General features: G+C 42.0%; 1 protein-coding gene across 3 annotated transcripts in view; it reads right to left on the minus strand.

Moving 5' to 3' along the window:
• The window catches only part of LOC110491852 (protein kinase C, zeta), a 142,092-nt gene that overhangs the window by 108,836 nt on the left and 8,110 nt on the right, over positions 1–25,146 (minus strand). The window contains exons 2-4 of one of the 3 annotated variants that reach the window (XM_036946742.1): positions 12,401–12,522; positions 12,215–12,304; positions 10,050–10,100 (exon numbers count right to left, since the gene is read on the minus strand). In XM_036946742.1, the coding sequence (XP_036802637.1) occupies positions 10,050–10,100; positions 12,215–12,304; positions 12,401–12,522 (263 nt within the window). Of the gene's footprint in view, positions 1–2,296; positions 2,507–2,943; positions 3,518–10,049; positions 10,101–12,214; positions 12,305–12,400; positions 12,523–25,146 lie in introns of those variants that run through there. The other 2 variants (XM_036946747.1, XM_036946745.1) reach the window with 2 other exon arrangements.

The raw sequence follows: 25,146 nt of genomic DNA on the forward strand, positions 1-25,146 counted from the left end.
ATCATCGAAGAGATATGTGAAAAACACATGTTTCAATCGATATTATGGAGTTAATTTGAAAAAAAGTTTGCCGTTTTGATGACTGAATTTTCTGGGTTTTTTGGTAGCCAAACGTGATGTACAAAACGGAGCGATTTCTAATACACAAAGAATCTTTTTGGAAAAACTGAACATTTGCTATCTAACTGAAAGTCTCCTCATTGAAAACATCCGAAGTTCTTCAAAGGTAAATTATTTTATTTGAATGCTTTTCTTGTTTTTGTGAAAATGTTGAAAAGCATATTTTTAAAATCTGAGATGACAGTGTTTTTAACAAAAGGCTAAGCTTGAGAGCTAGCATATTTATTTCATTTCATTTGCGATTTTCATGAATAGTTAACGTTGCGTTATGGTAATGAGCTTGAGGCTATAAATAGGATCCCGGATCCGGGTTTGCTCGTCGCAACTGGTTTTAATAAGCTAAAGTGTACTCTTAGCTAGCTAGCTAACGTTAGCTAGCTGGCTCCCTAGCGGAGCCAGGGCTGTTTGCTTTTCTAGTTAGAGCCTAATGTTAGGCATTGTTGGCACTTTGTTCATTGTTGTTTAACTAGCTAACATTAGCTGGCTGGCTCGTTAGCTAACATTACACGACGTGTGTACAACACCCGTTGAATGTGGCCGGTGTCAGTAAGCGTCTGCAAAAAAGCGTAATGAAATTGTTGCCAGCAGAAGTAAACAAATCATCGGTCAAACAAAATGGGTGGGGCTAAAGCTTAAGAGGGTGTGAATGTTGCCAGAGCTCTTCACGAGATAACCACCTTTGAATGTTTTTGTTTCTCAAAAGTGAGTTTACAAGTTGATCAACTTTCAAAGCAGAATCACTTTCCCATTGTTTCCTCAAATGCAGTGTATGATATACCATGTTGTAACTCTGAGTCTCATATGCCTTCATTTCTCAAAAATATAGACTCTTAGCTCTCAATATTTTAGAAAAAGTCTCATTGCCGTTATCCTCGCAAAGTGAGGTATTGAAAGGTATTGAAAACAGGGGTGTCCATTTTTTTTAAACAAAATCTCTTTCTCTGAGCAATTGTATTAGTATAAAATAAAACAATTTGCCCCCAAAATTGGAGCATACAATATAGCTCAGTATTTGAACAAATTAATAGTAATTTTAGTGTTAATTTTTGACACCTGTATATATACACATACACAGCATATATACACATATACTACATTAAAGGGATAATTCACCCAATTTGCAGTCTATGGAGGACAAGGTATGACAACAATACATGCTTTGGTTTAGTTTACCTGGCCATTGCTTCATGGGCTCTTTTTGTGCCACAAATGTTAGCATTTGAAACCAGTTTTTCCCAAATCCGGGCCTCGAGTTCCCCCGACAGCACACATTTTAATTGTAGCCCCAGACAAAAAGATCTGATTCAACTTGTCTACTAATCATCAAGCCCTTGACAAGTTGAATCAGGTGTGCTTGTCCGGGGCCACTACAAAAATCTGTACTGTTAGGGGTACTGGTGGACCGGAGTTTGGAAACATTGACACAGACCACCTGCCTTCTCCCCTACTAGTCAAAGCCAAACCCCTCATTGAGCGTGCTGAGTAGACCGAGAAAGACACAATTTCAACCCAGACATGCACATAAAAACACTATAAACGTATCATTTTTCTGCCTGACCATCCACTACAATTCGTCTTTTGTTTTGAGCAACGTCATAATCAGCGGAGAGAGAGAAGGCGGGAGAAAGGAGAGCCTTGTTGTTAGCTACATCTGCTAAATGACACAAGCACACACCACCACTCCCCCAGAGCAAAAACAAACATTTTGCCAAAACTAACACTAACACCCAGCCCCCCAACCCCCATTTTGCCCAAAGCCCTGTTATTTGGGTGCTGGATGCACTTAACTAGCCGATGGGAATCATTATTAGTGTATGGGCTAATTATCTTGTTAGGGGAGGAAGGAGGGTGAATTACAGATAGGGAGTCTATTTTGGGGGGTGATTCACCCCCACCCTCCCTCTTTACACAGAACAATACGCAATCACACAAATATCACTCCTCCACGCTCTGTTCTGCCCCAACAAGAGCAGCAGTCACAACAGCAAACCTATCTTTTACCGGAGTGTACAACATGCCTTTACATAGGTGGCCATAGAACTGGAGTCCAATCAGAACAGGCACGACAAACAGGTTGCTTCGTGGTGCTGGTGTTAAGCACAATACAAAAACACACATTCAAACCAATCTGGATAGGTCTGCTTTTCCCCTTATCAAATGGTAACTTCTCACGTACCGTCATCCTTTTTAGGATGCATTTAGTTCTCCTTTGAAGAGCCACCGGCCGGGTTACAAAGAGCCCTAATCTGGGAGTTCTGGTTCCTTTGTGCCTCGGTTGGCGGATGGTGTGGTGGTGATGGAGAGATGGGGAGGGAGACGCTTTGCTTTCCCTGTTCTCTCTCTCGCCTCTCCCCAGCAGCTCTGAGTAGCACAGCCAGGTAGACAGACAGACACACACACACACACACTGCTGCGCATACACACACTGCTGCGCATACACACACTCGCCACCGCACACACTCATGCGCACTCACACACACACAGTGCCGCACTCCCTAACAGGTCCAGACCCTTTCAGAAAACAAGGGGACTGCCAACAAGACACACCAGCCCAGAGGAAGACTAACATTATTGCAGGAAACAGGCCAGGTGAAGCCACCAGCAGATAGCATTCTAGGCTAGTAGGAAGCATCTATAGTGCACACAATCACAGCCTGCCTCCAACACATGAGGGGATGAGCTAGCTAGTAACTACAACACACCAGCCATGGAGGCAGAGCACACACACAAATTACATGCAAGCTAAAATCCAGAGAATGACACTGCCGTCAAATCGATTGTCAGCGGTGGATAGATGGATCGATGGATAGAGAGATTTCTCACCTGTGTCCTTCCTCCGTTCCTTTCTGCCTCCTTCAGCACATTATCCTGGCTGGTGTGCACATCGAACCGGCACGGAAACGTAGCTACATCCCCTCCTCTCTCGCTGTCCTCTCTCACCGACGTCGCTCTTCTTCTCTCAGTGATTTATTTAATTATTTCCTCTCTCTCTGCCTGCCTCCCCCTCCTCCCTCCCTGTAGCACAGTTGCTACAGCTGTCAGTGTTGCCTTTTTTGTGGCTATTTAATTCCCTGTTTCTCTCACTTTCTGACGCCTCTCCTCCTCCGTCGACTGCTTTTTTTTGGAGGAACTAATGTGCAGCAAGGGACAAAAGGAGGGAGTGCCTTGAACATTAAGAACCAATATTGTACGGTACAGTGATCTCTCTCTCTCCCTCCCTATCCCTCTATCATTCTCTCTCTCTCTAAGACATCTCCTCCTGATGTAGCCAGGCATGGGGGTAGTGGTGCTAGCACTAGCGGTAGAGCGTTCGTCCCCGGAGACACAGTGGTACACAGCTGAGGCTGCTGGGAAAACGCGACATGGATACGGCGCTGAGTAGAGAAGGTGGTGCGAGTACCACTGGAGAGCCCGGTGCAACCTCCGCCTGAGCGCATCCGGGCTTTCAACGCCACCCCCTCCTCCCTCCTCCTCCCTCATCATCCAACACAGAGGGGGGTCTGTTCACACTCCCAAGGCCCAGCCGAGTGCTCAACTAAAGGCTCACACAACGAGCCTGACAAGGCCGGATCAGTAAGCCAGCTAGCGCGCTCCGTTTGGAGGGAGAAGAAGCCTCGTCTTTTGTTGTGAGCTGTGTGTTTTGATTAGGTCTGTGAGGAGGCAAGCTAGCATAGCCTATACTCTGTAGTACAGTAGGGCCTATGTGACAAATCAAATGGAGAGAAGTGCAATAGCAAAAGCCGGAGAATGTAGGCCTACTTTAATCGTTTATACTTACACCATTTCTATCCCACTTTATACAATTTTTATAGTGTATAATTAATCTTGAATCTGCCAATCAATATTCTCCGAAGAGCAAATATTCCGACGGTGAAGATATGTTCTATTCTGTAAGATGCTGTCTAGTGAGTGTATTCACCACTGGTTAGTGAGAAATACATGTCTAATACAGCGAGTACATCTAAAGGCTTATAAATAAAACATAGTGATGCTACAGTCAGTGTGTGAGGTCGTCCACAAAATAACAGGGGGGAGAGAAGTATTCAGAGTGGTGGTTTACCACATTCATTAATAAACAACATTCACCTTAAAGAGACATTTGCAGCTCAAACAATAAGATCAGCATCATCTAAGATGTGGCTGGAGAAATGTAGCCCCTCTTAAATTCATAGACAGGGCTTTGGATGCAAGGACTGATGGTATAAAATTAATGGTTTAACCATGTTTTGAGGCTATACAGTGTGAAACAAGCTTGAATTGTGGATTCTGATGGGGTATGACAGTTGAACTAAGCTCATGATGTTATTATATTCTATGAAAATCAATGCAGGTAGCCTAGCGGTTAAGAGTGTTGCGCCACTAACCGAAAGGTCGCTGGTTTGACTCCCCGAGCTGACTAGGTGAAACAATCCGCCAATGTGCCCTTGAGCAAGGCACTCAACCCTAATTGCTCCAGGGCCGCCATAAATAATGGCTGATCCCTGGCCATGACCCCACTCTCTGAGGGTGTCTCAGGGGGAGTGTGATATTCACCCCGTATAATACAGACGTGTACATCTGTGAAATAGGACAAATGTAAGTAAGCACCTAATTATTATTATATATCATTCATTTAAAAGTGTAAATATGGATGTACCAATCGCATATTGTCCCATTAATGCATATTCATTTCAGTCTTTGAAGAACCAGAAAAATCCAAAGGTAAAGACAATAACTGCTTGTAGAATAATCGGATTCTGAAAGACAGTGACCATGCCTGAATATTTTAAGAGATACACCAATAGGTTTGTTAAACGGATTGTTATTGAAGTCTGGATTGAATTTGCAGTTTCAAAAAATCTGCCATCGAAAAATTCCAGGCGAACCCCCTTGGGATTCCGTAATGAGGGCCTGTAGAATTTCCAAACAAATTCCCAATTATGGGAAACGTCCGGAAATATATGGTGGCCCCACCCAGACCAGGGACTTAATTGCATTGACTAAAAATACATTCCTGATTATCTCACTTTTTCCTTTTCGTACTAGCCAATGAGATGTCTGCAAAAAGTAACAGAGATATGACAGAAACCCTGCCTGGCCCTCATATACCCCAGACTAACCCCCATTATCACACAATAAATGACTCAAAGTGGGGACTTAGTACCTACAGTACTGTACTAACCCCTCATAATGTCATTATAAGACTTTAAATAAGTACCTACAGTACTGTACCAACCCCTCATAATGTCATTATAAGACTTTAAATAAGTACCTACAGTACCGTACCAACCCCTCATAATGTCATTATAAGACTTTAAATAAGTACCTACAGTACTGTACCAACCCCTCATAATGTCATTATAAGACTTTAAATAAGTACCTACAGTACTGTACCAACCCCTCATAATGTCATTATAAGACTTTAAATAAGTATGTCTTACTATCATCTTACAATAATCCTGAGTTGTTAACAGCTGGCTTGAGCCTGTTGAAAACTTAAAGATACATCATATTATGAGTGATAATAAAACAGAAGGGCATCAAAACAACTTGTTATACCTCATTATACCTGCTGGCTGGTAGAGTTGCTACATATTTTCACACTGCTAGTATTTTATCTGACATAATCACCAGGACAACTCCTCCCACACACTTCAGCAGCATGCCATGTCTGCCAGGGTGAAGCGTTAATGCAAGGCCTATTCTCTATACATTACATTTCCCCCAGTAACTACCCAGAGGACCACAATGCAAAGACGTGTTGGAGCTTTCAACCTGAAAAATATCTAGATATACACTAAATGTCTCCATCTGGAGCAGTTCTATATGTATCTTTGCCAAAATCAACCACTTAAATCAGTAATTCAACAGTAATTCAACCAATCAATCAACACAACCAAGGAACACCACATTCTACACAATAAACCCACATATTCCACCTAAAGTGAGGGAGCCTACTACACGTGTAATATGATGGACAGCTAAGAGACAGACCCTCAGACACTGTTACACCCAGGTGGTCACACCCTGAGTCTCACACACCGACATAGGTCGTAGTGGTGCAGTTGCACTAACGTATTAGTAGAGTCCCCTCCCCCTCCTCCTCTGAGCCAATAGGAAGGCTATTTCAAGGACAATTTCCTGTTTTTTCCTCTTCCTCCTCCCTCACTCCTCTATGGCCACAGCAGCATTGAGCCAACCCTCTCATACAAAAGCACTGAAAGACTACTGTAGATATCAATATCTACTGTAACTAACTAACCTAAACTAACTCATTTTCTCTGTAGCACAGAGAACGCAAACATAAAACATGTTCCTTACAGATGCATGGACAACAATATACAGAATATATCACATGCTATATGATTACGCAAGCACAAAACACAGCAGCATATAAATCACCATGCACACACACATTCAATGATCGCATGTATGTATATTACCTACAGACTGGCGGTCAGCGTCCGGTAACTGTGCTCTCCTCATAGAGCAAAGGAAGGGTATGCTGTCTCTGGACAGAGCACAGGCATCCCTTATAACACACCAACACACACACTCACAAACACACACACTCACCAACACACACGCTGGCGCACTAGCCGGCAAAACATGCTGGCGCAGCAGCATATACGCATTATAGACAACCTGATAGAGAGAGAGCGCGAGATGCCATGATATACCACACAGCAAGAGAGACTATAGGGTGACTTACAAGACATTTAGGTAAGTTATGTTTATCTTCTACATTAACCATTCTTTAACAATTAGAGAAAGTGGTTATCATTTCCAACATTAGCTAAGAGGTTAAAATGCACAACATCAGATTGCCTCTCTGTGATGCTGAGAATAGAAAACCCAAACCAGAGGATTCATCGGCACAGACATTTTCAGAACACTGTGTCTCAGTATCAACGCCAGGGAATGTCAGAAGAAACGGAAAGAGGTATCGGTTAACAGAGAGTTATTGTACAGAGGTATCGGTCAACAGACTGTAGGACGCAACAACTAACGAGAAAACTTTGTTCCAGTGCACAGATTTTTCGTAACTGATTGTTTGGACAAATCACTATTTTGCAGGTGTTCACATCTTTCGAATTTCAGAAGGGGAATGGACATTTTGCCCATATACTTGTCCGTAACTTGCAAAGAGAGGGTGTGGAGCTACGACCCTGCTTCCGCTCCTCGTTCGAATAACTTTTCTAACATGTCTCTCCCTGAAATTAATTGAGAATCTGACACAGTTACGCAAGATTTTAGTTCTGGGTTTCTGAGATTAAGAGATGAAAGAGAAATATGTGTCAAAGGCAATAGAAGGAGTAGAAAGGAAGAGGGAAAAGAAAGGAAGAGGGAAAAGAAAGGAAGAGGGAAAAGAAAGGAAGAGGGGGAGAGAAAGTGCAGGAGTCAGCAGTGAGCTGAAGACGTCAAGTGCTGTCACCACCCTTTGAGCGAGAGGAGTGTTAAAACCATGACACTTTATAGAAGGGAATGCTCCAGAACTAAGATGTGCTTAATTTTACCGGGTTGCTTCAGAAAACGTTTGAGTAATGTTCAGCCGGTCTGTTATGCGTGTGCACAGGACCATTTTGACATCATAGAAGTCAAATAGAAAGTTGATTCTTTATCATTAAAGTGCATTTACTGATAGAGAAGCACCCATGTCCTCTAAGAGTAACTAAATATGTGTGTGTACCTAGCTTGGTCTAGATTTCATGCTCATTGGCTAAAAGTATATACAATGCATTACAGAAAGTACTCAGACACCTTCACTTTTTCCACATTTTGTTACATTACAGCCTTATTTTCCTCATCAATCGAAACACAATACCCCATAATGACAAAGCAAAAACAGTTTTTAGAAATGTTTGTAAACATAAGTATTCAGATCCTTTAATCAGTACTTTGTTGAAGCACCTTTGGCAGCGATTACAGCCCCGAGTTTTCTTGGGTAGGACGCTACAAGGTTGGGGTGGCAGGTAGCCTAGTGGTTAGAGCATTGGGCAAGTAACCGAAAGGTTGCTAGATCGAATCCCTGAGCCGACAAGGTAAAAATATGTCGTTGTTTCCCCTGAACAAGGCAGTTAACCCACTGTTCCTAGGCCGTCATTGTAAATAAGAATTTGTTCTTAACTGACTTGCCTAGTTAAATAAAGGTAAGAAAAGCTCTGTTTTAAGCTCTGTTAGATTGGATGGGGAGTGTCGCTATTTTCAGGTCTCTCCAGAGATGATTGGATTCAAGTCCGGGCTCTGGCTGGGCCACTCAAGGACATTCAGAGACTTGTCCCGAAGCCACTCCTGCGTTTTCTTGGCTGTGTGCTTATGGTCGTTGTCCTGTTGGAAGGTGAACCTTCACCCCAGTCTGAGGCCCTGAGTGCTCTGGAGTAGGTTTTCATTAAGAATCTCCCTCTACTTTTCTCTCTGTACATCCCCACAGCATGATTCTGCCACCACCATGCTTCACCGGAGGGATGGTGCAAGATTTCATCCAGGCGTTACGCTTGGCATTCAGGCCAGAGAGTCAAATCTTGGTTTCTTGATCAACTCCAAGTGGGTGCCTTTTACTGAAGAGTGGCTTCCGTCTGGCCACCTATGCTCAATTTCGAGTCTATTAGCAAAAGGGTCTGAATACATTCATTTTTAATACATTAATACATTTAATAAATTTTTTAAAAATACATTTTAGAATAAGGCTGTAATGTAACAAAATGTGGAAAAAGTAAAGGGGTCTGAATACTTTGCGAATGTACTGTTTAGCGATCGTATGCTTTTCTTTTGTATAATAGATTCTATGCACAGTATAGTATAATAACATATTTGCTAGCCTATTAAGCCCCTGAGGAAATCAAGAGACGTAAGTGGTGGCCGGACGTCTTTCTAACATCTGCAGTCAATGAACAGATCAATTGGCAGTAATTGCATATTCCCCATTTGGACCCTTGAGGACCGATGTTGAGTATGGACTGGCTGGTGAACTAGGCTAACCTCTGTTTGTTTGCAGGGAATTTCGAGAGACGTTTGGGACGAGACCGTGTGAGGGAACAGCTTCTAATGTGACTCTTCCTTCTTGGTCAGGGGTTCCCAAACTCTTTCACTCGGGGCCCCTCTTCCAGCATTGGGGAATATATATATAACGTCTATATATATGTTCACAAGCACTGTTCATGACACAAACTGTCCACACCCTTCTTGTTGGTGGAGATCATTTTGCAGTTTTAAAGCTAATTGTCTTTAAATTCTAAACATTTTGCTATGTCTAATGTGTATTAATTTTTTATTTGAGTGACAAAACAATTACAACAATATCAATGGGCTAAAAAAACATAAGAAAAATAACAGCTGACATTGGCTAGTTGATCTGGAAGTTTCTGACAAATTGTAAATATCTCTTTAAGGTTTGCAAAGACTAACCATGACAAGACGAACTGATGATGCACAACCCAATTTCAAAAATGCATCTTGTGCATTCTATGATTACAACTTTCAAGAGCAAGTTTAAAGCCAGACACCGACCCCTCGCGTGCCCCACAGTTTGGGAATCACTGTTCTAGGTGGTCTAATTTTCTGTGACAGCCAGACAAGTGGTGTTGTCAAACACCTTGTATCCAGGTTGCCTTGGTTTCTCCCTCAGAGTACAGGATGAGGAATCTGAACTGCCAGTTAGTGGCGTGAACACTGAACACCTCGAAGGTAGAGGAGCATGCCATGTTACAGTACCAAAGAGTGAAGGAAAGGTGGTTAACTAAATAACTTAATTGTTTCATTTCACAGTCAACTATTCAATTAATTTACAATCAGTAAGCTAATGCTAATACTCTTGCTTGTTTGCTAGCTAGCTACAGAAAGCTGCTTCACGCCTCTAAAGATAAGGGGAATTTACGGACTGTTAGCCCTGTTATCACTTCCGGGGAAACCAGGTGTAATACATGTGTATAATATGTAGCACTAGTACTCACGGTCTTCTCCTGGACATGGCATACCTGGCTTCACTGGGATACTGGGGAAGACTGCAAGAGAATGATGAACGACAACTATGAATACCCAGAGACATGTCCAATCTAAACCTCTGAACATACTAACTAATGGTTACTCAAATTGATGTGTATGTATCCTAAACCACTGAATTAAAAGTAAATTATTTGCATTGAGATAATAGTAAAATTATTGCAGAGGAGGAGGTGAAAAGAGAACAGTGAGGAGGTGAAAAGAGAAGTAGAGGAGGAGGTAAAAAGAGAACAGAGAAGAGGAGGTGAAAAGAGGAGGAGGTGAAAAGAGAACAGGAGGTGAAAAGAGAACAGAGAGGAGGAGGTGAAAAGAGGATGAGGTGAAAAGAGAACAGAGAAGAGGTGAAAAGAGAACAGAGGAGGTGAAAAGAGAACAGAGAAGAGGAGGTGAAAAGAGTACAGCGAGGAGGAGGTGAAAAGAGAACAGAAAGAAGGAGGTGAAAAGAGGAGGAGGTGAAAAGAGGAGGAGGTGAAAAGAGAACAGAGAAGAGGAGGTGAAAAGAGAACAGAGAGGAGGAGGTGAAAAGAGGATGAGGTGAAAAGAGAACAAAGAGGAGATGAAAAGAGAACAGAGAAGAGGAGGTGAAAAGAGAACAGCGAAGAGGAGGTGAAAAGAGAACAGCGAAGAGGAGGTGAAAACAGAGAGGAGGAGGTGAAAAGAGAACAGAGAAGAGGTGAAAAGAGAACAGAGGAGGTGAAAAGAGAACAGAGAGGAGGAGGTGAAAAGAGAACAGAGAAGAGGTGAAAAGAGAACAGAGAAGAGGTGAAAAGAGAACAGAGAAGAGGTGAAAAGAGAACAGAGGAGAGGTGAAAAGAGAACAGAGAAGAGGTGAAAAGAGAACAGAGAGGAGGAGGTGAAAAGAGAACAGAGGAGGAGGTGAAAAGAGGAGGTGAAAAGAGGACAGAGAAGAGGAGGTGAAAAGAGAACAGAGAGGAGGAGGTGAAAAGAGAACAGCGAGGAGGAGGTGAAAAGAGAACAGCGAGGAGGAGGTGAAAAGAGAACAGAGAGGAGGAGGTGAAAAGAGAACAGAGAAGAGGAGGTGAAAAGAGAACAGAGAGGCGGTGAAAAGAGAACAGAGAGGAGGAGGTAAAAAGAGGAGGAGGTGAAGAGGAGGTGAAAAGAGAACAGAGAAGAGGTGAAAAGAGAACAGAGAAGAGGTGAAAAGAGAACAGAGAGGAGGAGGTGAAAAGAGAACAGAGGAGGAGGTGAAAAGAGGAGGTGAAAAGAGGAGGAAGTGAAGAGAAGGTGAAAAGAGAACAGAGAGTAGGAGGTGAAAAGAGAACAGAGAAGAGGAGGTGAAAAGAGAACAGAGAGGAGGTGAAAAGAGAACAGCGAGGAGGAGGTGAAAAGAGAACAGCGAGGAGGAGGTGAAAAGAGAACAGCGAGGAGGTGAAAAGAGAACAGAGAGGAGGGGGTGAAAAGAGAACAGAGAGAAGATGAAGAGAACAGAGAGGAGGAGATGAAGAGAACAGAGAGGAGGAGGTAAAAAGAGAACAGAGAGGAGGAGGTGAAAAGAGAACAGAGAAGAGGATGTGAAAAGAGAACAGAGAAAAGGAGGTGAAAAGAGAACAGAGAGGAGGAGGTAAAAAGAGAACAGAGAGGAGGTAAAAAGAAAACAGAGGAGGAGGTAAAAAGAAAACAGAGGAGGAGGTGAAAAGAGAACAGAGAAGAGGATGTGAAAAGAGAACAGAGAGGAGGAGGTAAAAAGAGAACAGAGAAGAGGAGGTAAAAAGAGAACAGAGAGGAGGAGGTGAAAAGAGGAGGATGTGAAAAGAGAACAGAGAGGAGGAGGTAAAAAGAGAACAGAGAAGAGGAGGTGAAAAGAGAATAGAGGGGAGAAGGTGAAAAGAGAACAGAGAAGAGGAGGTGAAAAGGGAACAGAAGAGGAGGTGAAAAGAGGAGGATGTGAAAAGAGAACAGAGAGGAGGAGGTAAAAAGAGAACAGAGAAGAGGAGGTAAAAAGGGAACAGAGAAGAGGAGGTGAAAAGAGAAGAGGGGAGAAGGTGAAAAGAGAACAGAGAAGAGGAGGTGAAAAGGGAACAGAGAAGAGTAAGTGAAAAGAGAAGTAGAAGTAAAGCGACAGAAATGAGTGCAGACAGACAGAGCCCTAACTGACCGTGCAGCAGGAGTCCTGAGTTCCTGTTGCGGCTGTAGATCCGGAAGGCCTCCTGCAGTTCCATCTGAGAGGAGATGGTACATGGGTCTCCTATGGTACACAAACACAGATTATTCACTTATTTCATACACATGTAGTTAAGATCAACTGCATTTTTTCCCACCCACCGGTGCGAGACCAACATACCCTCATCGTCGATCCACTTGAGAGTGATTGGCTGCTGCCGGGCCAGGCTGCACATCACCCTCACCTCCTCACATAGTCCCATGTAGGTTACTGTGGCAGCCAAGTCCGTGATTAGCATGTCCCTGCACACACAGGATAAATCATATAACATTATTCAAATCACACTCACTCTTTCACGTTGCTTCACACCAGGGTTTGGGCAAAAGGAATTACATTCAACCGTCAAACACTCCCTGACTGCCATTTGAATGTGATGAACAGATCTCAAGGAATATGTGCAGTGACATGTTCTGCCCCACCGGAGGCACCACACACTGAAACAAGCTGCTGCACAATGTGTGGACACTCAAGTCAACCAACAGTCACTCTCATTCAGATATCGCTCTAGTCTTTGATCATTACTTTATGTTCAATATCAACTCATCCCTGTAAAGTACTCTCACTTGCTTGGATCAATGACACAAGCACAGGCCTATGGTTCTCTGCTATGGATAGCAGGTGCTATGGTGTAGCCATTGCAACTACTATGCATGTATGGGCTATACTGACTAGTTCTACAATATGCATGTATGGTTCTCTATACAGAGACCAGTTTGAGTCCAATGACAGACGGTGGCTCCTACAAGCCAAAAGCAAGAGACACAAGGCTACTCTTCTCCCACCTCACAGCTGCATTCTACAATACACCAGCTATCCAGCAGCTCCAGCTGTTCTTTGTTGGTATGAAGACAAACTCTGGCAATTAAGTCATACTTATTCCTTAACCGAGAAAACCCGTCACACTTGATACGCGGGAGAATTCAGTCCCTGCTGAACAAGTGTATTTGTGAGCATGTTCAGTGAAAGGAAAAATAAAAGGCGAGATGCAAAGCACTCAGTTAAATCATATAGCTACAAAAAGCTATTCAAAATAGCCCACAAGTGTCTCGTAGTAGGATATTCCCAAGAGATTTGGAGGCACAGGTGACCCAAAATGGTTGGCTGTACTAGGATGGTCATATGGATTTTTTTTTAAATAGTTCCCTCGTTATGTTGAGATCACAACTTATTTATCTCATGATCACGACATGACAAAAGTACCTCGCATCATCCATTCATTTGTTCAGATGCACGATAACCAATTCATCAAGGAGCCCTGTGGCTGCGTTGATCACAGGGCATTGAAGCCCTGAACGATGCCTGACAGGCAGCCCCGCCTCCCAGGCTGCAAGCCGCCCCCAAGACCATAGCCAATTGCATGCAAGCAATAGTAACTTTAGCATTAGCTAAGCTAACTTTGCTAGTCTTGTGAACTAGCTAGTTAGCTATGTAGTCTTGTTAGCTAGCTAAATAGCTAGCAAGCTAGCTTGTTATTTGTGCTGGTTGTCAGCTTGCATAACTGATATGTGTATAATTATAAGGGACATTTACTTTTTAATATTTACATTTACAGGGGGTGAGCTCCATTCCTTACAGATTGATTAGATTCAAATACTCTGAGGCTGAAATTAAGACAGGATGCTGCCTTGTGGGCGGTTTTATAGGTAAGGCTCCTTGCAGACAGCCTACTGAGCAGCATCCTGACTTATCAGCCTCTGAGGTGGCTATTTAATCTGATCAGCCTGCCAGAAATAGAGCCCACCCAGTCTTGATCATATACTGAATCGGTGAGTGAGTTTATATGGAGGTGCATAGGAGATGTTGTACACACTGACTTTTAAAACCTACCCTAACCAGAAACCGTGGATAGATGGTAGCATTCGTGCAAAACTGAAAGCGCAAACCACCGCATTTAACCATGGCAAGGCGACTGGGAATAAGGAGCGAATACAAACAGTGTAGTTATTCCCTCAGCAAGGCAATCAAACAAGCGAAATGTCCGTACAGAGACAAAGTGGAATCTCAAATCAATGGCTCAAACACGAGACGTATGTGGCAGTGTCTAAAGACAATCACGGACTAAAAAAAGAAAACCAGCCACTTCACGCACACCGACGTCTTGCTTCCAGACAAACTAAACACCTTCGCCCGCTTTGAGGATAATACAGTGCCACAGCTCTCCTTCTCCGTGGCTGACGTGAGAAAGACATTTAAACGCGTTAACCATCGAAAAGCTGCCCGCCCAGACGGCAACCCTAGCCGCGTCCTCAGAGCATGCACAGACCAGCTGGGTGTTTAAGGACATATTTAATCACTCTCTATCCCAGTCTGTTGTCCCCACATGCTTCCAGTTGGCCACCATTATTCCTGAACCCAAGAAGGCAAAGGTAACTGAACTAAATTACTAATCACACCATAGCACTCACTTCTGTCATCATGAAGCGATTTGAGAGGCTAGTCAAGGATCATATCACCTCCACCTTACCTGTCACCCTAAACCCACTTCAATTTGCTTACCACCACAATAGGTCCACAGACGATGAAATCGCCATAACACTGCACACTGCCCTGGTCTCAAACCCGCCCTATGCAATTGGGTCCTGGACTTTGACGGGCCGCCCCCAGGTGGTGAAGGTAGGTAACAACATCTCCACTTCTCTGATCCTCAACACTGAGGCCCCACAAGGGTGCGTGCTAAACCCCCTACAGGGGGGTGTACTCCCTGTTCACCCATGACTGCGTTGCCATGCACGCCTCCAACTCAAATCATCAAGTTTGCAGATGACACACCACTAGGAGGCTTGATTACCAACAACGACGAGATGGCCTATAGGAAGGAACAGAGCACTCGGAGTGTAGTGTCAGAAAAACAACCTCTTACTCAACATCAATAAAACAAAGAAGATGATCGTGGACTTCAGGAAACATCAGAGGGAGCACCCCCTATCCACATCGACGGGAGAGCAGTGGAGAAGGTGGAAAGTTAAGTTCCTCGGCATACACATCAAGGACAAACTGAAATGTTCCACCAACACAGACAGTGTGGTAAAGGCTGCGCAACAGTGGCTCTTCAACCTCAGGAGGCTCAAGAAATTTGGCTTGTCACCTAAAACCCTCACAAACTTCTACAGATGCACAATTGAGAGCATCCTGTCGGGCTGTATCACCGCCTGGTATGGCAACTGCACAAGGCTCTCCAGAGGGTGGTACAGTCTGCATAAGGCATCACCGGGGGCAAACTACCTGCCCTGGGCCTCTGTACACCTATGTAGATATTCCATTTTTTTTTCATCCGTTTCCAGCTACAATAGTAATTTACAATAGTAAATGTCTACACTGTATTTCTAATCAATTTGATGTTATTTTAATGGACAATTTATTTTGCTTTTCTTCAAAAGGACATTTCTAAGTGAGCCTAAACTTTTGAACAGTAGTGTATATACTGTATTTTATACCATCTATTACATCTTGCCTATGCTGCTCTGTCATTGCTCTTCCATATATGTATATATTCTTATTCCATTCCTTACTTAGATTTGTGTGTATTAGGTAGTTGTTGTGGAATTGTTCAATACATGTTAGATATTGCTGCACTGTTGGAACTAGAAGCACAAGCATTTCGCTACACTCGCAACAACATCTCTTACCATGTGTACAGTACGTGACCAATAAAATGCTATTTTATTTTACATAAAGCACTGACTGCTAATCTGCCAGCAAGGAGCTTTATCCATGAAACAGCCTACAAAGCAGCATCCTGACATCAGCCTCTGAGGCTGCTATTGAAACTGATCAGCCTGCCAGGAATAGAGCTCCCCCACTTAATTGAAATATTATCCATAAAAAAATGGTAAGTGTCCCTTATAATAGTACACGTATCACTTATGCAAGCTAACAACCAGCATATAACAAGCTCGCTAACAAGACTAGCAAAGTTAAAGTGCCTTCAGAAAGTGTCCCCTTGACCTCCTCCTCATTTTGTTGTGTTACAGCCCGAATATAAAATCGATTAAATTGAGCTGTATTGTCATTGGACTGCACACAATACAAAATAACATCAGTGGAATTAGGTTTATACATTTTTTGCAAATGAATAAAATATGAAAAGCTGAAATGTCTTGAGTCAATAAATATTCAACCACTTTGTTATAGCAAGCGTAGAAATGTGCTTAACAAGTTACATAATAAGTTGAATGGACTTTGTGTGCAATTACATTTAAAAATTACATGATTTTTGAATAACTACCTAATCTCTGTACCCCACACATACATCAGTCGAGCAGTGAATTTCAAACAAAGATTTAACCACAATGACCAGGGAGGTTTTCGTATAATAAAAAGCCGATATTGAATATCCCTTTGAGCATGGTGAAATTATTAATTACACGTTGAATAGTGTATCAATACACCCTTATATATATATATATATATATATATATATATATACAGGCTTCATTCCTAACTCAGTTGCCAGAGAGGAAGGAAACCGCTCAGGGATTTCACCATGAGGTCAATGGTGACTTTAAAACAGTTACAGAGTTTAATGGCTGTGATAGGTGAAAACTGAGGATGGATCAACATTGTAGTTACTCCACAATACTAACCTAATTGAAAGAGTGAAAAGAAGGAAGCCTGTAAAGAATACAAATATTCCAAAACATGCATCCAGTTTGCAATAAGGCACTAAAGGAATACTGCAAAAAATGTGTCAAAGCAATCCAAAATAGAAAGTGTTATATTTGGTGCAAATCCAATACAACACATAACTGAGTACCACTCTCCATATTTTCATGCATAGTGGGGGCTGCATCATGTTATGGGTATGCTTGTAATTGTTAAGTACTGGGGAACTTTTCAGGGTAAAAAGAAACTGAATGGAGCTAAGCACAGGCAAAATCGTTGAGGAAAACCTGATTGTCTTTTTTCCACCAAATACTGGGAGATTAATTAATCTTTCAGCAGGAGAATAACCTAAAACAAAAAGCCAAATCTGCACGAGAACTGCTTACCAAGAAGACAATGAAAGTTCCTGAGTGGCCGAGTTACAGTATTAACTTAGATCTAATTGAAAATCTATGGTAAGACCTGAAAATGGTTGTCTGGCAATGATCAACAACCAATTTGACAGAGCTTGAAGAATAATACATGGGCAAATGTTGTAAAGTACAAAAGTGAGTACACCCCTAAGTGAAAATGTCCAAATTGGGCCCAATTTGGACATTTTCACTTAGGGGTGTACTCACTTTTGTTGCCAGCGGTTTAGACATTAATGGCTGTGTGTTGAGTTATTTTGAGGGGACAGCAAATTTACACTGTTATACAAGCTGTACACTCACTACTTTTCTTTGTAGCAAAGTGTAATTTCTTCAGTGTTGTCACATGAAAAGATATACTCAAATATGGGGTGTACTCACTTTTGTGATATACAGTATATATATTTTACCATTTAATTTCCTATAATGAAAATAATGTACTTTTTACTCCATACAATTTCCCTGACACCCAAAAGTAATCCTTACATTATGAATGCTTTATGGGACAGGAAAATGGTCCAATTCACACACTTAAGAAAAATCATCCCTACTGCCTCTGATCTGGCGGACTCACTAAACACACATGCTTCATTTATAAATGATGTCTGATTGTTGGAGTGCTATCCCGAAATAAATAAAAACAAGAAAAGGATGCAGTCTGGTTTGCTTAATATAAGGAATTTTAAATGATTTATACTTTATAAACTTAAGTATAATTTAGCTATTACATTTACTTTGATACAGAGGTATATTTTTAAACCAAATACTTATACTCAAGAAGTATTTTACTAAGTGACTTTCACTTTTACTTGAGTCATTCTCTATTAAAAAGGCATCTCTACTTTTACTGAAGTATGACAATTGGGTACTTTTCCCACTGAATCCAGGTGTGGAAAGCTCTTAGAGACTTACCCAGAAAGACTGACAGCTGTAATCACTGCCAAAAGGTGCTTCTACAGAGTATTGACTCAGGGGTCGGAATAGTTATGTAAATGAGATATTTCTGTACTTCATTTTCAATACATTTGCATAAAAAAACCTGTCATTATGGGGTATTATGTGTAGATGGGTGAGAAAATTCAGGCTGCAACACAAAATATGGAATAAGTCAAGGGGTATGAATAGTTTCTGAAGGCACTGTAGCTGCTTGCATGCGATTGGCTGTAGTTTTGAGGGTGGCATACAGCCTGGAAGACAGGCTTAACATGTCCCATGATGACTTAGATGCCCCAAGAGCTCTTAGCTCAAGGTAAGGGACATTTAGCTTGCTAACATTCTAACTTATAAACGGATAATGTGCTCCAAATACAAATTAAAGCATGATGTTAGCATGAAATGTACCATCCATTAGTGTAACAATCACTCCTATTTATAGTTGATTTCGTGATCTCAACATGAAATGTTGACGAATTTCCGGCCAAGGGCAGTCCATTTAAAAATCATTCCTTCCTCCCTTGCCCTGCAAGTGTATACTAGTCAGACGTCATGATATGTCATCAGAAGTGTCCACTTAATTTGAGGGCTGAGGGGATAGGGTGCGTCTTTTAAGTGTTTGGACCGTAGCCCAGGACTCAGCTCGACTGCCTCGTGGTTGGTACCACAATGTAAAGTAACTACTCAGGGGCCTTGTGGTTTGAGTGTCCGTCCTGAGATTTGAAGTTTGGGAGTTCGATCTCCGGCCGAGTCGGTGCGTCTCTGCTTGGCAATCAGCATTAAGGAGATAGACTAGCGTCCTGTTCAGTGGGTGTTTTTGTCGCCTCATGCTACAGAAATATGAGATCGGCTCATAGGAGCCGTTCCGGCTCGCACAAGGTAAAGGTCTTTAGCATCCACTGAGTACTACACATACCGCATTAGTGATAATGGATTGTATCTTTTCATATTGCATTTTATTGTGATTTGAACTCCTGCCATTTAAACCACCTTCACCTGTCTGTCAATGACCCTGTGGGCACCGTGTAATACAGTGTGTGTGTTCATATTCAACATCAAGCATCATTAGGCCAACCTAACACCCCACTGTCTGAACCAGTTACTGTTGACAACACACAACCCCTATTCAGGATCATTCTAAGATCAGGTTCCCCCTGTCCATAGTCTTACTCATTCTGAATTGAATGGCAAAACTGATCCTAGATCAGCACTCCTACTCCACTCAATAAATATGGGCAATGATCTAGTTCAGTAACTATATTTTCAGAAGATCATTTTAGGGTAGCCAGTGTTCAAATCATATAGTTAGTATTTGACAGGTTGTGGTGTGGTATTTGGGGTTGTTTTGTGACTCTGACTCCTCTGGGGAGGGAGACAGGAACAGCTTGGGCCTCAGCAGCAGGCACGACTCCAGTTCCCCTCACAGGGCACATCCTTTGCCAACATGGCACTCCTTCAATACCCTCACACACTGCACCAGCAAACACACTCTCTTGTACACACGGACACACATATACACACACACGCTCGCTAAAGAGACATACAGACACACATGCAAGCAAGCACGCACAAGCAGTACAATACATGCATGCATACATACGCAGATGGTTAGATGTATATGTACCATTGTCAGCATGCACTGTATCAATTGTGTGGAACTTAAGAATTCAAATGCTGCTTATATAAATGCTAATCAACTGTAGCCCAATATGGATTGATGGTGGGTCCTACCTTATCTTGGCTTTAATCTCAGAACCTGGAACTAAATATTGCACACACTAAATAAAGTTTCACATCTGTCACAAGAGACTATTTAAGCATGCAAAAATGTAAAATACAATCAAGTCAATATGTTGTCAACAACAAAAAATTCTCAACTCAATTATTTGTAGGTGGACTTCACATTTGACCTTTTCAGCATTTTCACTTTGATCTATTTTTTTGTAGCAGAAACAGCCGACACTGCGCCCACGGTGATTAAAACCCCCATGCAGTTAAAAAAAAATATATATATTTATAAATCATTACTTTGTCTAATAAATTATATATATATATATATATATATATATATATATATATATATATATATATATATATATATATATATATATATATATATATATATATATATATACACACACACAGTGCATTTGGAAAGTATTCAGGCACCTTGACTTTTTCCACATGTTCTTACGTTACAGCCGTATTCTAAAATATATATATTTTTAAATCTACACATAATACCCCATAATGACAAAGTAAACAGGTTTTTAGAAATTAACAAATCTCTTAAAAATAAAACAGAAGTACCTTATTTACATAAGTATTCAGACCCTTTGCTATGAGACTCAAAATTGAGCTCAGGTGCATCCTGTTTCCATTGATCATCCTTGAGATGTTTCTACAACTTGATTGGAGTCCACCTGTGGTAAATTCAATTGATTGGACATGATTTGGAAAGGCACACACCTGTCTATATAAGGTCCCACAGTTGACAGTGCATGTCAGATCAAAAACCAAGGCATGAGGTTGAAGGAATTGTCCGTAGAGCTCCGAGACAGGATTGTGTCGAGGCACAGATCTGGGGAAGGGTACCAAAACATTTATGCAGTGTTGAAGATCCCCAAGAACACAGTGGCCTACATCATTCTCAAATGGAAGAAGTTTGGAAGCACCCAGACTCTTCCTAGAGCTGGCCACCTGTCCAAACTGAGCAATCAGGGGAGAAGGGCATTGGTCAGGGAGGTGACCAAGAACCCGATGGTCACTCTGACAGAGCTCTAGAGTTGCTCTGTGGAGATGGGAGAACCTTCCAGAAGGACAACCATCTCTGCAGCACTCCACCAATCAGGCCTTTATGCTAGAGTGGCCAGACGGAGGCCACTCCTCAGTAAAAGGCATATGACAGCCCGCTTGGAGTTTGCCAAAGGGTACCTAAAGACTCAAACCATGAGAAACAAGATTCTATGGTCTGATGAAACCAAAATTGAACTCTTTGGCTTGAATGCCAAGTCTGGAAGAAACCTGGCACCATCCCTACGAAGCATGGTGAAGCATGGTGGTGGCAGAATCATGCTGTGGGGATGTTTTTCAGCGGCAGGGTCTGGGAGTCAGGATCGTGGAAAAATGAACGGCACAAAGTAGAGAGATCCTTCATGAAAACCTGCTCAGGACCTCAGACTGGGGTGAAGGTTCACCTAACAGGACAATGACCCTAAACACACAGCCAAGACAATGCAGGAGTGGCTTCAGGACAAGTCTCTGAATGTCCTTGAGTGGCCCAGCCAGAGCCCGGACTTGAACCTGATCGAACATCTCTGGAGGACCTGAAAAAAGCTGTGCAGTGATGCTCCCCATCCAACCTGACAGAGCTTGAGAGGATCTGCAGAGAAGAACGGGAGAAACTCCCCAAAATACAGGTGTGCCAGCGTGTAGCGTCATACACAAGAAGACTCGAGGCTGTAATCGCTGCCAAAGGTGCTACAATAAAGTACTGGAGTAAAGGGTCTGAATACTTATGTAAATGAATATTTCCAGGTATGTTTTTTTTTATAAATTTGCAAAAGTTTATAAAAAGTTGTTTTTGCTTTGTCATTATGGGGTATTATTTCAATGTCTTCATTCAGACTCAATCATGGACACTCTTACTGACAATTGTGGCTGCTTTGTATGATGTATTGTCTCTACCTTCTTGACCTTTGTGTTGTTGACTTTGCCCAATGTTTGTACCATGTTTTTGTGCTGCTACCATGTTGTCATGTGTTGCTGCCTTGTTGTGTCTTACGTCTATCTTTATTTAGTGTTGTGATGGTGTGTTTTGTCCTATTGTATTTGTTGTTTTTTTTAATCCCAGGCCCCCGTCCCCGCAGGAGGCCTTTTGGTAGGCAGTCATTGTTAATAAGAATTTGTTCTTAACTGACTTGCCTAGTTATTGTGTGTAGTATTGTGTGTAGATGCCGGGGGGAAAACTATTTCATCCATTTCAGAATAAGCTATAAAAAGTCAAGGGGTCGGAATGCTTTCCGAATGCTCCAAATCATATTTTTTTATAATTTCTTTCCTTGAGCTTCTGAAATGCTCAGTCCAAATGTGTGTGGGCATGGGGATACAAATGTGAAATATTTTCATACAACCCTGATTGGCTGATAAGACTTGTCTAATGCCCTCCCCCTTATCCCTTAAAAGAAAAAACGTGAAAAACTTCCACAGGTGTGAACGATACTTTGTTTTGTCATCAAAACAAAAGGCATACAGCACACATCTTAACTTGCTATATCATTGTTGAATCGTTTTCAACAGGTCATCAGAAGATGCAGGACCTGTTCTGGTCTGTTCCGTCTTGCATGGTGGACCATCCTGGCCTATATCTTGTCTATTCATTGCAGAATGCCATGATCATCTGCTGAGCAGACTATAGGCCTCTGCATCTCACAGGCCTAACATGGCAAGTAATACTTCACTGAGACGCAGTTAGGCCTCTGAGACTTCGGCGTCATCACAAAGTCAAAAGTTATCATTTTGCGAAATAGACTGATACTGGAGATTACTTATTCTAAAAATTGAAATAAGTTAACACTCTTGAATTACATCATTTGGAATGTTTGTTGCTGAAAGTAAATAAAGGAACGAGACTGCAGTGAAAGTTTGTCTTACTTCATAAATTCTCATCAGTTATTACATAACACCCAGATCATAAACAAGTTTATAATGAAAGTCTAAATCATGGCATGCAAGTAGCTTTTCAAGTTATTGTTTTACAACTCAAGCTCTGGAAGGTATAACGCACAGTAAAGGGAACTTCTAGTCTGATCCTTACAAAATAAGGAACACGTGTTTTAGGGAATGATGATACTTTTTTAACTCTGGAATTTTCTGTGATCAGACACTTTCTTATCCATACGGTAAATGAAACATATCTGGACCAAAACAAAAAAACAGAAACCACTGAGTCTTAAATGTGATGAGGAAATAAATACACAAGTAATATAATATTCATAAAACAATACATTTATTGAAAGATTAACATTAGGGGAATACCTTGTCTCATTCAAAGATGAAAAACAAAAGCGCAATTTTTCAGTTTTTGATTTGTTAAAAAAGTTTGAAATATCCAATAAATGTCGTTCCACTTCATGATTGTGTCCCACTTGTTGTTGATTCTTCACAAAAAAAATACAGTTTTATATATTTATGTTTGAAGCCTGAAATGTGGCAAAAGGTCGCAAAGTTCAAGGGGGCCGAATACTTTCGCAAGGCACTGTATATCCACAGTAAAACGAGTCCTATATCGACATAACCTGAAAGGCCGCTCAGCAAGGAAGAAGCCACTGCTCCAAAACTGCCATGAGAAAGCTAGACTACGGTTTGTCCTCTGGTCTGATGAAACAAAAAATAGAACTGTTTGGTCATAATGACCATCTTTACGTTTGGAGGAAAAAGGGGGAGGCTTGCAAGCCGAAGAAGACCATCCCAACTGTGAAGCACGGGGGTGGCAGGATCATGTTTTGGGGGTGCTTTGCATCATGAGAAAATAAAATTATGTGGATATATTGAAGCAACAAATCAGACATCAGGTTAGTCACAAAGCTTGGTCACAAATGGGTCTTCTAAATATACAATGACCCCAAGCATACTTCCAAAGTTGTGGCAAAATGGCTTAAGGGCAACAAAGTCAAGGTATAGGAGTGGCCATCACAAAACCCTGACTTCAATCCCATAGAAAATTTGTGGCCGGAACTGAAAAAGCGTGTGCGAGCAAGGAGGCCTACAAACCTGATTCAGTACACCAGCTCTGTCAGGAGGAATGGGCCAAAATTCACCCAACTTATTGTGGGAAGTTTAACCCACTTAAAGGCAATGCTACCAAATACTAATTGAGTGTATGTAAACTTCTGGCCCACTGGGAATGTGATGAAAGAAATACAATCTGAAATAAATCATTCTCTCTACTATTATTCTGACATTTCACATTCTTAAAATAAAGTGGTGATCCTAACTGACTTAAGACAGGGAATGTTTTACTAGGATTAGATGTCAGGAATTGTGAAAAACTGAGTTTAAATGTATTTGGCTAAGGTGTATGTAAACTTCCGACTTCAACTGAAGCTCCCAACAAACTCTGGCTGAGTCCCTGTTTCAATCTGCCTTGTTGAAATGTCAATTTTGTTTGAACACAAGGGCAACATCCCTTTAGCTACTGTTAGTTCCAGTTTATCATTTAGGAGCTTCAGATTTGTGGCCACAACAATTGTATAAGTATGTTTGTGGCAATGTCGCGAATAGCATTAACATGTGCAGGTGAGAAGCAGGTCTCTAACACACTTCTGCACAATTTACCAAGCATTCACTCAAGGGCGTTCTACACAGGGGCTGTCTATTTGGACCCATACAAATCAGCTGGGCTTGACAAACTGGACCCTCTATTTCTGAAACTGTCCGCCGCCATTGTCGCAACCCCTATTACCAGCCTGTTCAACCTTTCCTTCGTATCATCTGAGATCCCCAAGGATTGGAAAGCTGCCGCGGACATCCCCCTCTTCAAAGGGGGAGATACCTTGGACCCAAACTGTTACAGACCTATATCCATCCTGCCCTGCCTATCTATAAGGTCTTTGAAAGCCAAGTCAACTAACAGATCACTGACCATCTCGAATCCCACCGTACCTTCTCCGCTGTGCAATCCGGTTTCCGAGCAGGTCACGGGTGCACCTCAGCCACGCTCAAGGTACTAAACGATATCATAACCGCCATCGATAAAAGACAGTACTGTGCAGCCTTCTTCCTCGACCTGGCCAAGGCTTTCGACTCTGTCAATCACCATATTCTTATCGGCAGTCTCAGTAGCCTCAGTTTTTCGAATGACTGCCATGCCTGGTTCACCAACTACTTTGCAGACAGAGTTCAGTGTGTCAAATCGGAGGG

Source organism: Oncorhynchus mykiss, chromosome 16, assembly GCF_013265735.2.
Source record: "Oncorhynchus mykiss isolate Arlee chromosome 16, USDA_OmykA_1.1, whole genome shotgun sequence".
Lineage (NCBI taxonomy): Eukaryota > Metazoa > Chordata > Actinopteri > Salmoniformes > Salmonidae > Oncorhynchus > Oncorhynchus mykiss.